This window comes from Strix uralensis, chromosome 5 (assembly GCF_047716275.1).
Source record: "Strix uralensis isolate ZFMK-TIS-50842 chromosome 5, bStrUra1, whole genome shotgun sequence".
Lineage (NCBI taxonomy): Eukaryota > Metazoa > Chordata > Aves > Strigiformes > Strigidae > Strix > Strix uralensis.
In genome coordinates this window covers 44929208-44946569 of record NC_133976.1, presented here as the reverse complement: position 1 = coordinate 44946569, position 17362 = coordinate 44929208, and the positions used below count along the sequence as shown (strand labels likewise).

The 17362-nt window shown below is 34.5% G+C and overlaps 1 protein-coding gene across 2 annotated transcripts in view; it reads left to right on the top strand.

Annotated features, from left to right (window-relative positions):
- Positions 1 to 12570, top strand: part of PAWR (pro-apoptotic WT1 regulator) — an 84440-nt gene extending 71870 nt beyond the window's left edge. For both annotated transcript variants that reach the window (XM_074870651.1, XM_074870652.1), the window contains exons 5-7: positions 849 to 996; positions 2379 to 2483; positions 7667 to 12570. In XM_074870651.1, the coding sequence (XP_074726752.1) occupies positions 849 to 996; positions 2379 to 2483; positions 7667 to 7753 (340 nt within the window). In that variant the 3' untranslated portion in view covers positions 7754 to 12570. The remainder of the gene's footprint in view (positions 1 to 848; positions 997 to 2378; positions 2484 to 7666) is intronic.
- The last annotated feature ends 4792 nt before the right edge of the window (positions 12571 to 17362 follow it).

Below are 17362 nucleotides of genomic sequence, written 5' to 3'. Positions count from 1 at the left end.
TACATTGAAGGTAAATAACATTGCTATTAGGGAGAAAATAGCTATGGGAAGAACACTGTTAAATTTGTAACTTTGAAAATGCATGACTTCTCATATATATTTTAAAATTAGCACTTTTGTACATAGCAATCATTATGGAGAACCCATGATCTTTTTTTTAAAAACTAGCTTATGTGCATTTGCAATGCTTACCTGTTAAGACTCCATGGCACTGATTTTTAAGAAATAGACACATGATCTATAACAAAAAACATACCACCAGTTAATGAGAGAGTGCCTACCAATGGAGCTATGAAAAACTGCTGTGTGTCCAAGTTCTGAAGTAAAATATTTGGAAATGGCATAAAATTAATACATTGGGCTGCATCACTTTCTCACTTTGATTTGCTTTCCAGTTTCTTACAGGTCATATCTATAGCTCCTGAAAAGTCAGTTGATATGTGTAAGCTTCTTACATTTTGGACATGTTTTTCATAGTTTGTGTTTTCATCTACTTAAAAAGATGCTTGGTTTAAACTCCATAGTGGTACTTTGCTTTTTAAAATAAAGTTATTTAGCTTGGCTTTTAATGTGCACTGTTCATAAAACTTTTAAATCTTTAAAAATAAGGTAGGATAGATATAAGTATGTGTTTAAAGTTGATTCCTATGTGATGAGAGCTGCATTATCCAAGTATTTGACTCCCTGAGGCAGTGAATTTAGTGAGTTCTCAGGAACACAAGAACTGTGAATTAAGTTCTCTGCAGTTTACTAGACTGACCTATTGAGTACTTTGTGAAGCACTTTGTTACTTCTATAATTTCCATTTTGTTAAATGTATAAATAGGTGTCTGCTTCACTCTTTGTAGCACAGCTAACACACCAGAAGATGATGCTCCAAATAGATATTCCCGAACAGAGAGGACAACTTACAGCAGATACAGCAGGGATGCAAATTCTTCTGGCAGTTCTGTACCAAGTAATGCTTTGGAAAAGAGGATTGAGGAACTCGAAAGGGTCAGTACCAGCTAACATCTGCATGGTATACATCTGAAATAAAGTGCCTTTGAAACTCCATGGAGAAGCTTACAAGTAAAATATATAGAAATGATGCTAAATGCTTGAAGTACAGATAGTTATGTCTGTAAAAATGTATAGAGTCAGACTGGCTGAAAGGAATGTGAACTTTCTAATCAGAGATGTTTAGTTTTCAGATGGTATATAAGTGAGAAATAGTTGAGGTAAAGATACTACACTTGGAGAGCCAGCAGTGATCTGTGTATTTCTTGTGTGTACCTCATGACACACCAACACAGAGGAAATAACTTGTGGGAAAGGAGGAGGGGCTCACTGACTCTTCAGAAAATTGTCAAGCCTGTTTCTTCTCTACTTCTTGTTTTGGCTTCTTAATGTACTGAAATATTGTAAAATTTAATTGCTATCCATTTGTTTCTTAAAGATTTAAACATTTAAAATATGTATTTAAAACAAAGTTTTCATTATTTCAGACATTCTTCATGCAAACGATTTTAGGAAAATGTAATAATGGTAGAGCTGAGTTTTTCACCTAAACCAGTATTTTACTAAATAATGTCATCTGTGTAATCTATTACTGTCTTCCTCTGAACTGGATTTTTGTGGGTAACTTGCCAAATATTCTTGAATTCGTATGGGTGAAAATTACTAGGTAAACACAATTTGAATAGATTTTTTTGGAAAGTATGAAAATCATGTTTTGTGGAAATTACTATTCATTATTCTTTAAGATCTGGGGAAGCCTGATCTGAGTGAAGTACAACATAATCCTCCCTTCCAAATCAGCTTCCTTCTGAAATAATTTAATTGCTAGTAACACAGAAAAAAGAGAAATATTTAAGGGCTTTCTTTCAGTATCCTGAACCCTGATTTACTGAATTCCTAATGGACATTTTAATTTTTTGTCATGTTCAGGCCCACAGATCTAATACTGAGTCTTCACTCCTTGTTAATGGTAGTATAAAAAATGCCAGTTCCCCCACCAAGGGAAAAAAAAAAAAAAAAGAAAAAAGACTAACCTTCCCAATATAACAAATTTGGAAGCTGATACTTAATTCTATTTTGGGCCTCTATCCAGTTTTGGGTTTGTGCTTAAGTTAAATATTAATTAAAACATTAACTCTGGGATCAGAGATACCACACAGATATATTGCTGTGGGTAAAATATTTTCTTAGATGTGATTCTTTAGCTCCTTGAAATGTAGATGCTTGAAGATGTGGGTTTGACTTGCTGTAGAAAAGGAATTATAGGTAAGTGTGTGTGTGTGTTTTTCTTCTTCGTTTGTTTTAAATGGTAGTAACTTAAAACTGTCTCTTAAAATCAAAAATTACATTTCAAACTTCATTGCATATTCTGGTTTTAGGAACTTGCAAAGGAGAGACAGGAAAATGTGAGATTAATGAAGATGACACAGGATAAAGAGGAACTAATTGGAAAGCTGAAGGAAGAAATCGATTTATTAAACAGAGTAAGCATGTACTTTCTTATATGATGCTGTATGAAGAGGGGATAAAAGTCTCTGCATTCTCTGTTCTTCTCCTCAGGCACCTGCATCCACTGGGCAAGGTTGGAAGAGAATTAAGTGTCGGGGTTTTTTTGCATTTGTGTAACTTTTCAAGAGGCATGTCAGTAAGTTATGTTTTTTCCAGGTGACTTCTGTTTGTCATGATTAACTTCCGTAAGTTGTGTTATTGGAGTATCTGAATTTCTTGCTGCTTTAAGTGTTCATAGAACAAGGTTATAAAAGCAAGAGTTCTTTACTGCCTCTTCTTTCCAAATTCAGTATGTAGCATACCAGGAAATAAATAAGTTAAGAGTTTTGACAGTTTTCTCAATAAATTGTTACCCAGGACTTTTGTTAAATAAAGTACTTATAAATTTAATTTAATTTTAGTCAGTTTTTAATTACTAATAATAGCTTAGATGATCTTAGAAAGATTCAGGAGTAAGTGCTTTATATTCTGACACACATTCTCCTACTCTTTATTGCTGTTTCCCCAGTAAAGGCAGAACAAGATGGAGGCAGGAGACTTGGGCTGTCATCACTCAGGCAAGGTGTGTAGGCAGCAGAGATGGGGGTAGAAGAGTGAGACATGCTTGAGAGTGGTCCAAGATGACAAGTTTTAAAGTTGATAGAAGATCCAAATTTTACCAAGTCCCAGTTCTAAGGGCAGACTGGAATTCTTTCATAGAGTGGATTAGTGATCTCATCTTATGCTTCCTGGCTGAGGTGCAAAGCATGGATGTACTAGGGAAGTATGCCTCTACTAGTCCAGTCCAGACATTCCCATAAAAACTCAGAAAAAAAAAATTCAGAACTGGCTTTGGTCAATCCAGCAGTGTAGGGAGGCAATGACTCTACGTGCATAGCGGCAGACTTTCATTTTGTGCTGTTCGTTTATAACAAAGGAGGACAGCATTCACAAGTTTGCAAGCTAATCTAGACAACAAAAGGATATGATACTATTCTGAAGCAGATAAATATTTTTTTTTTTATAGAGAAAGTTAGAAGTTGATGTGTAGGATAAATGAGGTGTTGTCTGTTTTGAGAAATTTCTATTTTAATTGAGGAATTGGTCTTTATGTCATTCTTCCATTCTGCAAAGAATCTGTCTCATCTGTTACAGGCAAGGCAAGTGTTCATTCCTTCTACATAATGGATGGCAAAGCTACTTAATACTGCTGGTTACACCTGACTCTCTGACTCAGAGGTCAGGAAGAACAAATCAAAAGAACCTAAATCACTGAAAGCTTGTGTTTTAGCACCATAACTGTTTGCGAGGTTTGCTGTTCCAGAAACAATGTTATTTTTTTCTGCTGTATTTGAAGTATGATATCCTAAATTAAATCCATTGAGTGTCTGACTAGAAACCATCTTCAGACATTGGCAGTAAAGTCAAGCAGTGCCTGTGCCTTGCCTGTGTTAAGTATGATGATGATTTCTGCTTGTTGTGTGGAAAGAAAACATAAACCAGAATATAGTCTTTTCAAAAACCTCTTTATTATACAGTGACTAAAATTGTACCTTTCCATGAGATCTACAAAACTATCTTATTGGTTGGTGCTCCCTAGGTAGCTTCTCCTAAACGCAGAAGAGAATGGGGTTTTTTTTCTCTTATCAGGTCAGCTTTTATCATTGCTATAACATTGTCTGTTAGCTTAATTGCAGTGCAAATTATTTATGTTTGCATCCCTCGGGCTTTTCTTGGCAATGAAATAGCTGCCTTTTGATTTTATGACCACCATAATAATTTGTCTTCCTAAAAAAGTTTGAACCCATGTCTTAAGTGATACCTCCATTAAAACAGATAGGGTTTTACTTTTCTTTTTTAATAGCTCTTGGATTTATGGTTGCTTCTATACTGGCTATCCATGTGGATTTAAGAAGAGAAAAGGTTTAGAATATTAAGAAAAGCTACAGAAATACTGCTTAAGTCCCCTGATGAGTGTTATGGAAATTAGTAGGTTAGTTATATTTGCCTCAGGTTTATTACCATAACTGATATCATGAGAGCCAGCACTTGGACATCTCTCTGTTTTTCATGGAGTATTACTCTGTAGACCTGGCACCAGGATTGGACACTTTGCATGGAAGAACAGTTGTGATCTTCAGCCTCCTGCTCAGATAAAAGGATGTCCTGAGGACTGAACTTTACTTAGTGAGCTTCTGCAGAGATCTTCTTAAAAAAGTTTTACTGTTAGGCAGCCTAAATAGGGGTCTCTAAATTTGACAATCTATGCGTTCATGGTATTTCTCCATCTTTTCTATTCATTAAAATATACAGTTATTGCATGTTAAGTTCCACGGATATGGAAAGAATTTCATGTCAAAAGAGCCTAAATAGCTTACTAAAATGCCATTTTTATTGCATAGCTTTCTAACTGCTCAGTCCTCATATTTAAAGAAATGCTCTTTCTAGAAGTTTGTCAGTTCATAACCATTGATGCATCTTTAGTTGGCAAAGATTTTGTGTTACACTTGAACAACTGTTTTTCCAAGAATCGTGAAAACTTCTTGGCAGACTTTTTCTCATTTTAAGTAAATATATTTATTTAATGTAAGAGTATAATTTGACTGAGATCAGTCACTACATCACAAAGATACTTAAAGAACGAGCTGCATTTACACTGAGAAAGAGAAAAGGCTTTCTGCCATAAATGGCATTCTTTCATTCCAGTACGTTAGCCACTAAAAGTATGTCTGCCACTTTTTTTGTGAGCAAGGGGTAATTGCTTCATAAAACCCTCAAATGTCTGAAAGGAAAGGCATCTCAAGACATTTAGATATTTGTAGACTAAGTTCAACTGTCGACTAGTTTACACTTGGTCATCTCTGACCTCACCAAGATGTCAATGTAGTTAAATGTGTGTTTGGAGAGAGCCTGTCAGTGAGGATTTACAGTCCAGTTACTGTCAGTTGTGTAGTTATTGGTTCCTTTGGCATGTGAGGTCCAAGCTTTCATGCTATTGTATCTTTTTTACTAATAAACACAAATTAGTGTTATAATTTGAATAAGAAACTTTAAATTGCAGAGTGGTAAAAAATACCCGCACCTCTCAATCCACTGTTTCTGTAGATATGTCCTTATGAGGACAGGCTGAGAGAGTTGGGGTTGTTCAGCCTGGAGAAGAGAAGGCTCCGGGGAGACCTTAGAGCGGCCTTCCAGTACTTAAAGGGGGCCTATGGGAAAGATGGGGAGGGACTCTTTATCAGGGAGTGAAGTGATAGGATGAGGGGTAATGGTTTTAAACTGAAAGAGGGTGGATTTAGATTAGATATAAGGAAGAAATTATTTGCTGTGAGAGTGGTGAGACACTGAACAGGTTGCCCAGAGAAGCTGTGGCTGCCCCCTCCCTGGCAGTGTTCAAGGCCAGGTTGGACGGGGCTTTGAGCAACCTGGTCTAGTGGAAGGTGTCCCTGTCCATGGCAGGGGGGTTGGACCTAGATGATCTTTAAGGTCCCTTCCAAACCATTCTGTGATTCTATATTTAAACTGCAATAGTTATTTTTCTTGGCTCATATTCAAAGAACTCTTAATTGTAGTAATCTTTGGAATGTTATTTTTTGCAGCATAAACCATTTTACAAACTTTTAATATTTTGAGTGAATTACAGGTATTTTAAACAGAAAGTTTTTAGATAAGCTTTAATTGAGGCATCTGATGGCTAGGTTAACAAGTTCAAACACACTATTATGTATACTGTGCTAAAAAAAAAAATAAATCATTTTATTGAAAAATTGTTGTTCCTTCCATCTGATTATTGATCTGAACTGCACAAGAGAGAAAACAAAGTGTGTTTTTTGCAATTACATAGTGATTTTGTACATAGTATTTATAGTAGCTATCCATCAAAACTTTCCATGTTTAGATGTTTAAGTCACTTGTATCTATTACAACAGAATGGTCAAATGCTTTTCCTGGAAATCATTCATACTGTGATGCAGCATTCCTTCTGTGAGGCAAAGAGGAATTTCTGCTGGTGATTTCTTGAGTGCACATTACAAAACCAGTAAAGTAGTTGCGAAGGTATTGTGGTATGGATTTTTGCTTGGCAAACTGAGGAGTCTTTTAAAAATCATTATACTTACTAAACACATGCCTCTAGCATGCACTTTGGAATGAGCCCACTGAAAAGAAGTAAGAAAATAGGCTCCGTATGTCAAACAGAGCTTAAAGGAACAAGAGAGAGAAAACCTTTTCTCTACTACTGCTTTATGTTTAATCTAGCATGGCAACAGTAGGGTTTTGCAGACTTCAGTCAACAGGTATCTAAGATCTCTGATGAGAATCTTGGTCCTTCTTTCTTTGCCTGCCTTTCATTTTCCTCCATGAAGTGCTGTCCTTGAGGTCACTCTTCTGTTTCTTCATTTTTTCATTCTCATTCTGTTTCTTCCATGAGGTTTTTTTTGTACAGTAAAGCTATTTTTACTGAAGTAATGCTTGCATTAAACAGCAAATTTCCCTGGTTTTCACTTTAAAGGCTTGAAAAGACTTGGTGGGAAGTGAAGATGTGAAATCTGAACTGGGTAAATATGGTAATTGGTGGAAGAGAGATGAATATTTGGGGTGGGAGCAATCTATTTTAAGCACCCATTATTACTGTGTATGCTGTCTCTCAGTAGCTGTTTAGACAGAAGTTACAAAATGCCTTTTAATTTTTTCACAGAAAACAAAAAAAAATGGACAGGCAGTACTTTTTCTGAAAATGTTGATACTTAATTTAAAACACAAAGCAGGTGGTCTTGCAGTAATAACCAGTGATGTGTGTATGTGAGCAGGATAGTTGCAGACAAGCACAGTCAGGGGAACAGAGGTAATAGCTGGTTAATACACTCTGTATATACCAATAAAATCATCACGCCCATCCTATTTTGGTTTCTTGATGCATTAATTCCTGCTGTAGCTTTAGTTTTGATTATATGTTTCCATTTAAAGGTGCTTGTACATGGGAATATAATATTAATGTTTTATAGTTACAGTAACACTTAGATGACCTGTGTAACACATCTAGGCATAGCTACTGTGATTCTAATTCTTCCCAACCCCAGCTTCTTTATTTCAGAGCTAAGATGCTGAATTCCTGCTGCTACTAGTTGAAAGTTTGTATTTATGTCCTGAGAAATATTTATTTTTCTTTTTCCATTCACAGGACCTAGATGATATAGAAGATGAAAATGAACAATTGAAGCAAGAAAATAAAACCCTGTTAAAAGTTGTTGGACAGCTGACAAGGTAGAAGATTCAAGCCTCAATGAGGAAAGATTTAAAAACTACTGATTGAACATTAAGGTCAATATAGTAATACTTCCTGTGTTGCAGTATGTTATAATAACTGTCGTTATATTTATTGTTAGGAAACCAGATGAATGTTTATTTTCATAGTACTTTCTTCTTCATTCAATGAAATGGCATCAAATTTGGGGTATATTTTTAGCTTTCTTCTCACATAAGAATAATTAAAATTTTTGACATATTTCAAATTATTAAATTCAAAAATATTTGGGTATTATATCTTCAGATTACATCTGGATAAATTGCAGTAATTTAAAATTCATAGCACCAAGATCACTTTCAGTCCATATGGGTGTGTATTTTTGAAATGAATGGCAGCAATACATATAAGCTTTGTTTACACAGATCCAAAATATATATTTTGGGAAATATTTTGTTTTGTGTTTAAACAGCTGTAAAGTAGATGCCTTATTACTGATGTGTAACATTTTGCAGATTGATTACTTGCTCTAAAGCTCTTGTATGTTGAGGTTTTTTTACTGTATCTGAAAGACTGACAATAGTAGAGAGTAGCATTTTTTTCTTCTGTATAAGAGTGTTCTGACAGGAGGGGAGGTTTTATTAAAAAAACCCAACACTAAAACCACCAAAAAGCCAATAAATCACCTGTGGTATCAGCATTAATGAGTTCTTAGAATCATACTGAAGCTGTACACTGCAGTTTGTTTTAAAGCTTTTGCCTTAGCAATGAAATGCAAGTTTGCTATCAAGACAATAAGTTTGTTTGCTGTGTTGAGAATTCAAATGAAGCCTGGAGCTTTCATTTTAGCAAAGACACTTTTGCAATACTATTCTACTTAAAGCTGTCATCTTAAAATTTGTAGTGATTGTAACCAATATGAGTTTTTTGATGTTTTCATTTTTTAAGATGGGTGAAAATGATTGTACATAACAAAGTAGAGGGGCATACAAGTGATTCGTGCCCTTCTGAAACATCAAATGGTTTACAAAAAACTTTTATCCTCGATTTTAAACTAACAAGGTGTTCAAAAAGTACCTGTTTAGATGTTACAATCCAGTTATGACTGTGGACTGATTCTTCTGTAATATGATAGTAGACAAAATTTTCATTTGACATTAAATACAGACCTCAGTTAACAACTATTTTCTTAAAGTTCTTGTTAGGCTGAAATTTGATGTACTTTATTTCATCTTAATATAGCACATTTTTCATTCCTGGTCAGAATAAATGTATATATCACTTGAGTCAGGACACTAGAAATGAAAACATTTCAGAGAGTTCAGGCTTTTTCCTGACAATTTTGAAGTTTGGGGTCAGAAAGTTGCATGCATATAGTTTTTTTTTACCTTAAAACTTAAAGGCAACTTTAATATATAGTAACAATCACCTTTTCAGATTTGCCAAGTGTTTTCATAATATGTATTTAATGACTGTAAGAGTTTCTTAAATTTCAAATCCAGGTATTACTGTTATGCCTTGGATGGTTTTGGATATAGGATAGGTTATTTTGCATTTGCATATTCTAATGAGGAGGAACTTCTCAAAGCTTTAAAGTATTTTTCAAGACACTTATATTCCAGGATGCCTTGATGTTTTCCTTCACAGTGGATGAGATGTCATGGGACACCATTTAAAACTTTTACTTCAAGGGTTTAAATGGTACGGGGGTTTGTATAGGCCCTCTGAACTACACTAGAGATCAATTAATATTGCTTTTAATATTATTCAAACAGTAAGAAGTCCCTTAATTTGTCAGTTTCATGAAATTAAAAATTTAAATAAAAAAAATGAGATGTATGCCTTCTGAATAAATACGAAACTTTCTCTGGAAGAACATCTGATTTCCTTCTTTGTGTACTAGGTAAGAAATATACGTACAGATTTATGGCATTGGATGTCAAACATTGAAGCATCATTAATGATTTAATGCAAAACACACAAATATTAAGACGAAGATGTAAATGAGATATTTCATAAACTGTGTTTCACATACATTTTAAACCAAAGAACAGTAACTACAGAGAACATAAACAAGAATTACTTGTCTTCCTATTACCTCTTCTTGGTTTGCATGTGTGTTGACTAAAACTTAGCAGAAGTAACACCAAAATTAGGATTTTGTTTTGGTTTTTTGGTTGTTTTTTTTTTTTTTTTTTTTAACTTGTACTTCCAGCCGAGAGGAATATTTGGCAGAAGTACTTCTGATATGCTGACTTGAAGAGGTACTGGCAAGGGAAGTTTTCAAATACTTGGAATCAGTAATGCTTCAGTTAGAATGTATGAACAAAGGAAGCATTGAGAACTCACAGATAAAGTACCTCAGGACATTATTGTTGTTGTGTATTATTATACAAATGTAAAGCTCTTCATGGTTTAAAAATTCCCACAAATTATATCTTGAAGCATAACACTTCTGATAGTTTGGAAGATTTAGATGCCTTTTTGGAAAAAAGTATGTCAATAAAAATTGATTATCACTTACATTATCAGGGTCTTAGGAGAAGTTTAGTAGATTCTAGGAAAAATTATGTGTTACAGAGAATGTTAATAATGGTCTAGTCATTACTTGCCATTATCTTTTTATTTCAGTAGGGTACCCTTACAGTCAAGCTCAAACATAGAATAAGTTTATCCTAGGTGATTTGAAGGTGTTAAATCAGCTACCTCACCAGCAATTCACTAACACATGTCCATGTCCTTGCCAGTCCACCTCGATTGTTCTTAGTTGTGTGATTTAAAAGCAGAGACTGCTGTAAGTGGGAACCCATCTCGCTTGGGAAGGCTATGATGATTCCTAAATTAATCTGGGTATTAATGTACCCAGGTAAATTAATTTACTAGGGCTTTTTTTGGAGGGGAGGGAGCATTAGTATGCAATATTAATGGTAAGTCTCTTGGAAATTTCTGAACTTTCATGTCTTAAAATTCATACCAAACCAGTTACATCTAGCATCTGTTTCTGGGTAACTTGGGTCATCTAGGAAATCTAAACAGAAAAGTACTCCCATTGACTAAAGCAAATAAGACAATTTTTGTTTCAAGATACTTTAGTAATGAACAGCACATAATTCCTATTTGATAATGCACAATGATACTCCTGTTATGGTCACATACTGTTGTATAGAAAACAGATACTACTTCCAGAGCTGAAGGTTAAAATTGTGCAGAAATAGTTTTTATTATTGATAATATGCACTAATGTTTGTGGGATTCATTCTGTAAAAAGTTGTTCAACCATATACAAAGGTTGGTGATTTTTACAAGGAAATAAAAAATGGCTCGTTTTTCATTTTTTAAATAACTAAATGGCCATGTTTAAGTTCAGTGTTACTTGATGTATATATTAACTGAAAGATATATTTTGCAAATGAGTGTCTTTTCTGTCTTTAAAGCAAAATTTTTCTTGGTTAATTATGAGATTTGCATTTACACATTCGTGGATTAATTATTTCTGTGTTAGATTGGCTCTGAATTTGAGAGGTAGAGTGAGAAAAGAGGGTAACAAGAAATAAATCGATGAATTCCAAAGTAGGAAGTATAACCTAATAATTTTTTTTTCATTCAGCTGTACTGAGAATTAGCTGTGGAAAGATTTGTGATTGGCGTAAGCACCACAAAAGATACAGGTGTTTCAGTATGTTGGAAACAACTGATTAACCTACATCAAAGCTCTTTTCTACTTGTCTGGTATCATTACAGCTTGGAAACTTGCTACTGTAAGAGAGACCAAAAGGAATACTGGAGATCAAATTACTTTTTAACATTTTGCTAGGAGAGATCAGAGTTACACTGACTCCAGCTGTATGGTTTTCTGTCAGTTCTTTGTGGCTATTTCCAGCTTGAATTGAAACAGATCAGTATTAGTAGCTAAGAGGAAAGGTAATTACTGGGAAAAAAATACACGAATAGTAACTATGGATAACATTAACATATGACTGAGCGTCAGTATTTCTTGGGCTCTGACCCTTTATGAAGATATCAGTTGAGTTAGTCCATTTGCATCAGTATTAATGATCATAAGCTCTGTCATTTTTAATAAGAAACAATTATTTGAGTTGGAGAAAGTACCATTGCAAGCCATGACGTACAAGTTAGTACAATAAAAAAAAATTTATGCTGGTATCTGTAGGTACTGAGTGTGAGGACCTAAGGTTTATACTTAAAAACTTTGTTAAAAATGAAACAAATGAATTCTGGATCTTGTAATTTAATTTGATAGAGAAGTTCACTACAGATCTGTTCAATGCCAGTCATTCTGGCATTTCTAGAAGCATTTCTGCTTCTGTTACTAAACATTTCTTTAGGACTACTTAAATATATCCAGGATAAAAAGGACTTTGATATGTATTTTAGTAGCATTCATGATCCTTCCAAGTATGTTGACTTACTGTAGCAAATCTCCATCTACCATTTCTCCTTGTACTGTAGCAAATGTACATTACCTTGCTAATGTAATCCTTTTGCTTTTATTCTTTTGATTTTTGGTGTAACTGTTCTTGTTCAGGGCTAGTTTTGATTTTTCTGTTTTGGAAAAATTGTGATAGTTGAGTTTTCCTCTAAAAATAGTCTAATAATCATAATGCAGAGTAATTTTTATGCATTTAAAAAGTTGAAGCATCATTAAGCTCTAAATAGCTATCCATTTAGTTCTGAACATTGACTAGTTGTGATATTATTGTGATACCAGATTAAAAATTATATTGAGATTCTTACTGTTGCAGGTAAAAGATACGTGTTTAATCTAATCTAACAATAAAGACTGTGTGCCTTGTCCAAATAAAAAAAAAAATCCTTTTTAATCCAGGCTGACTACTTATTGTGTTTAAAGGAGAATTAATACTGTCTGACTAAAATTCTAACTGAATTTGTCATCCATGCTATCTTTTGTTATCTTCTTGTTTGCCTTGTTCTGCTAGAACCTTCAGGTGGTATCTAAGAAGCATAACAATTACAATAACAAAGCATAACAGCTAGAATTATTTTTACATTCAGATTCAGTTCTTCAGGTGTGCATGCATGTGTTTGCACACACAAGAGAGAAATCTACATCTTCCCACTGTACTAATTTCCTGCTTCAGGAATGTAGTGAGTATCCTTCCATCAATTAGATGGAAATGACCTTTTCCCATACTTCAAAGTTGAAGTATAGCCCTTCCCAGAAAAAGGTAACGAAGGATGTTACAGTGCTACTTGTACGCAAATGAAGTGAATTGACTTCATAATAGATGTAATTTCTGAAATTTCTATATGGATACATTTTCTCTTCTCCTGCACAGGCAGAATTAAAGACAATCTTCTTTTTATTCATTGCTGCAGACTACACATAAAGAGAAGTGGATCATCAGTAAAGACCAGGCCGATAATAACTATATCACAGTTTATCATAAAGTTTGTCATGTAGTTTTAAAAAACAGCTTGAAACATAAATACCATAAGAAACCATTCATTCAACACCATGGTTACTTTATGGATAAGACATTATGAGCATTTGCACCTAGTGAATTTTAAAATGTCAGGTGAATTCGGTTTAGGATTATTACTCCTACAGTTGAGTTCCTTTATGAAAGATTAGTGGCCTTTGGATTTTGGTTTAAAATGCAAAAGTCTGCCCTTCCTCAGTTTTTGCCTTTGGCATTTTAGGTTCTTCAGACCTGCTGGGAAATTTTAGCTCCAGGTACACAAGTACCTGTTCTGTGCTCCTTTAGTCACTGGATTTGGCATACAATATTTACATGATCATCTACCTGATCTTACCACTTGGTATGTTTTCCTGTGGATGTTCTAATTTTTCTCTCATAGCCCATCTCTTCCTTTTTCTTCTGTAATTTGTTATCTTCTTGTTTGCCTTGTTCTGCTAGAACCTTCAGGTGGTATCTAAGAAGCATAACAATGTTCATAAAACTGTTCTTTGCTGGATTTTTCTCCTTTCTTCAACAGACCTCAAACATTTGCGTGAGCAAATTTTCTTATTTGATGAATAATTACACAGTGGAATGTACTGCTGCTGGAAGTTGCTCTGGGATGCCAATAACTTAGCAAGGTTTTGAGAGAGATTAAATATTGATGTGGATATTGAGACGATCTAATGCTCTAGTTATACCATAAAAAGTTCTGTTAGTCTCCCACTGTTAAAAATGAAGAGGAAACCTTGTAGGAATATCACATGTAAGAATGATGTTGACATATGAAAAACATTTTGGCAGGAGTCAACAACAGGGATATCTTTCTGATGTATATCTAACAGTCCCAAATAGCACAGCTCTATATGGAGGTCTGGTGGGTTTCCACCTACATCTACAGGTTTGCAGCTGTGAACTTCCAGTCTTAGCAGCTGACAACCCTTCATGTATGGAAACTGATGCTTATGTTTCACTTGGCATTCCTTGAGCAGGAAGGTCTAATTACACAGCCAATAGCCATAGTCTCTCTTGCTGTTATCTCAGTAGGGATTTCTGTTTAAGCAAAATTGAGCTGCAATTTCTGCGTTCACTCAAGGCATTTGAAGTAATATTAAACATTTTACATGTTTTAATATTTGATTATGGAATGGGTGGAGTCTTTTATACCATGTAAAAAGACCACGCTTCATTTTCTTAGGCAATATTAAGTCTCCTAGGACTTTTCATGAAGTGAAAGTTCCTGCCTCCAGAGAAGACTTTTTAAAGTTGAACACCTTTAAATTGGGCTCATTTTATAGTCTCATGAGGGTGCTCAGCTCAAGAACCCAAACCCTCCAGGCCGCCTTTTAACAAGCACTAGAAGTTAAACCTTTTTGGAAAAGTTCTAGGAGTGGATTTGAGGGTTAAGCACTTTAAGATCAAAAGAATTGCTTAAGTCCTGTTTCCTTTGTTGGAGAAAAATCTGACTGAAAAGGCAAAAAACCCTGCAGTGTTTCTGAGTGACTACCTTGATAGTCATTGATGGCCTTCTAGGGAACACAATTGTCTCTGCACGCTGAAGTCTTGCAAGTACCTTAGCAAAGAATAACAGCAGAGTTCTAGAAATACAACTTGCATTTTCTGCTAGTTTGGGCCAAACCGTGCAAAACATGGTTGGTAGTGATGGGATTGTAGTGGATGTTGCTAATGAAGGAGTAGGAAAAATTAGATTCTCTTACTTTTTTATTTGTATTATAGGCTTTCTTCAATAAATGTGTCTGTGATGTTAATTGCTGAGAGATTAAACAGTAAAATTTGACAATAATTGTGTAAGTTTTAGAAAGAATTTGAGGTAAGAGGTGCCATCTTTGATACCTTTAATAAATGTCTTCGACTTGTAGGTATTTGTTATGTTGTAAAGCTCTGTCTGTGCTGCAGAGATGATAATCCAAGTCTATGCTGATTTTTAATCAGTATGCTGTTGCTGTGAATTTTTAAGAATATTAAATAACATAGGTATCAAACTTTGAGATCTGGAATTTCTTTAATAAGGGAGGTAATGAAAATGTGTGCATATTTGGTGCTAGTGTTCTGCCTTCAAAATTTCTGGCAAACAGAAATGCTGTTGAAGATGAACAGGTTTTATAATTGATGCTCTCATTGTTGATTTCTTTAGGTGTTAGGGCTAATAAAATCTGTGCTTTCTGAAATAGCAAAAGAATGCATTTACAGTGTGGTGACAGCGAAAATGAGAACTTAATCTCTGCTTAGTCTTTTAGGGTGGGAACTCAAGCAATTTTTATGGGTTTCCCTTGATGAAATGATCTGGGATCTTTAGGTATTACCAGGCTCATTCAACAATCTATTGCATAATCTCATGCAACAAAGCAGCATTAACTCTTGTCCCTTCTTTGTACCAGGGTATTTTCTAAGAACCTGAAGCATAATTTAAAGGAAAACCTGTGTTTTTCTGTTGCACAAGATTATATTTGAGAGAACTGCAGCTTCATAATTGGCATCTTGACACATTCTCCATTAGTATTTATCTCTGGGAATCAGATTTTGTAGACTGAGAGCCTGTGGAATGAAATCTTTGTTTTTCTCTCTCTTAGAAAAGTTAATCTCTGCTTTTGCCTGAAGGCTCGTTACAACAATAATGCATTTTAGAGTTTAAAATTATGATTGCAACAGTGTAAGTGTGGTTACAGCCTGCTACCAAATATATTTAATGGGTGGGGACAATAAAACCACTGAAGCTTTGCAAGTTGAGACTCTCTAGAAATAATTCTCATATTTCTCTGTGAAGCAATTATATAGAAAATGCTAATTGTTCCCAACTGAATCACTCTTTCTTCCCATTTAACTGCTTCTGCTCTCTATAGTTTGTAATAAAATATCACTTAAAAAACCCCAATTGTGTTGTTCTGGCTTTGTGTGAGAAGTGACATTTAAAAAAGACTGGCCACTTTCAATTTTCACTGTCCAGATTCTAGGATTTATAAAGATGGTTAAAAGCAGGGAGAATATGTGTGGTTTGAGACTGTGCAGGATTGAATATTAGGGAGAGGAATAGATGTGTAAGGATGAAGAAAATCTGGATTTTCTCCAACATTTTTTTCACATAGTTTTCAACAAAGGAAGTATGACAAACAGGATATTTTATAAAGATCTAAAGGTGGTTCTGGTTATCACTGCATTATAGTTAGTGTTTTTATAAGAAAAACATGATCACCAGCTTTTCATTTGCTCACCTTTGCACAAATACTTGAATATGATTTTCCAACCTTCAAGGAATGCAAATTACTGTATAGAATCAGAGCTTTGATCATATCTTTCCTAGATCATGCTAGGCTGTAGATGAGTAGGCAGAAATTTTGGACATTACTTTTCAAGTATTACATAATTTGTGGTACTACTACAGTAACACTGGTTAGTATGTTTGATGTTTTGGGGAATGTGTAGGATCTATGTTTAGATCTCTAGCAGAAATGTGACAGAGCTGATTCTCAGGATATGGTGGGAGCCCCTTGCTGAAGCGCCAGGACCATATGGAGGACTTCTGATTTGCTTGCATCTGAGAGCCCTCTTGCTGCATCTTGCAGGTTTAAATGTAACAAAGTCTTCTTTAACAACTGCTGAGAGATTTATGAAAAAAAAATATTTTAAATGTCATTTAAAAAGCACATCATGTTACCAAGTGAAGTCATTTAGTTCATTTTAATGTAATCCACTGTGACTATCTAAAGTGGTGGTGCTTGTGTGAATTTTTAAAAACACTTAGAATAATTACAAATATGTGCATCATAGGTTTATGTTTACAAGGTTAGAATGATATTTTATGTAACTGCAAAACTGCATGTTCAAGTGCTTCCTTTACATCCATTTGCATAGCTGTACTTGTTTGAAAAATTATCTGTTTTGTTACAGGAAATGCTCACTAAAATTAGCAGTTTGCTGCTGGTAATGATCCATCATTTTTTAATACTAAAACTTTTAATCCAAAAAATTGATGGCTTGAAAGTCATGTTCCTGCAAGAGCTGCAATGATTATTAACTCCATTGTAAGTAATACCTAAGACTACTTAAAAATGAGGTAAAAGAAAACATTATTTACGTTTTCCTACCTCCTTCAGTATTCAGTAACATTCATTATTCACTTTCTTACCTTCTTCTGTTTCACTGAGATTTCATGTGTATTTTTGATTCATCTGCA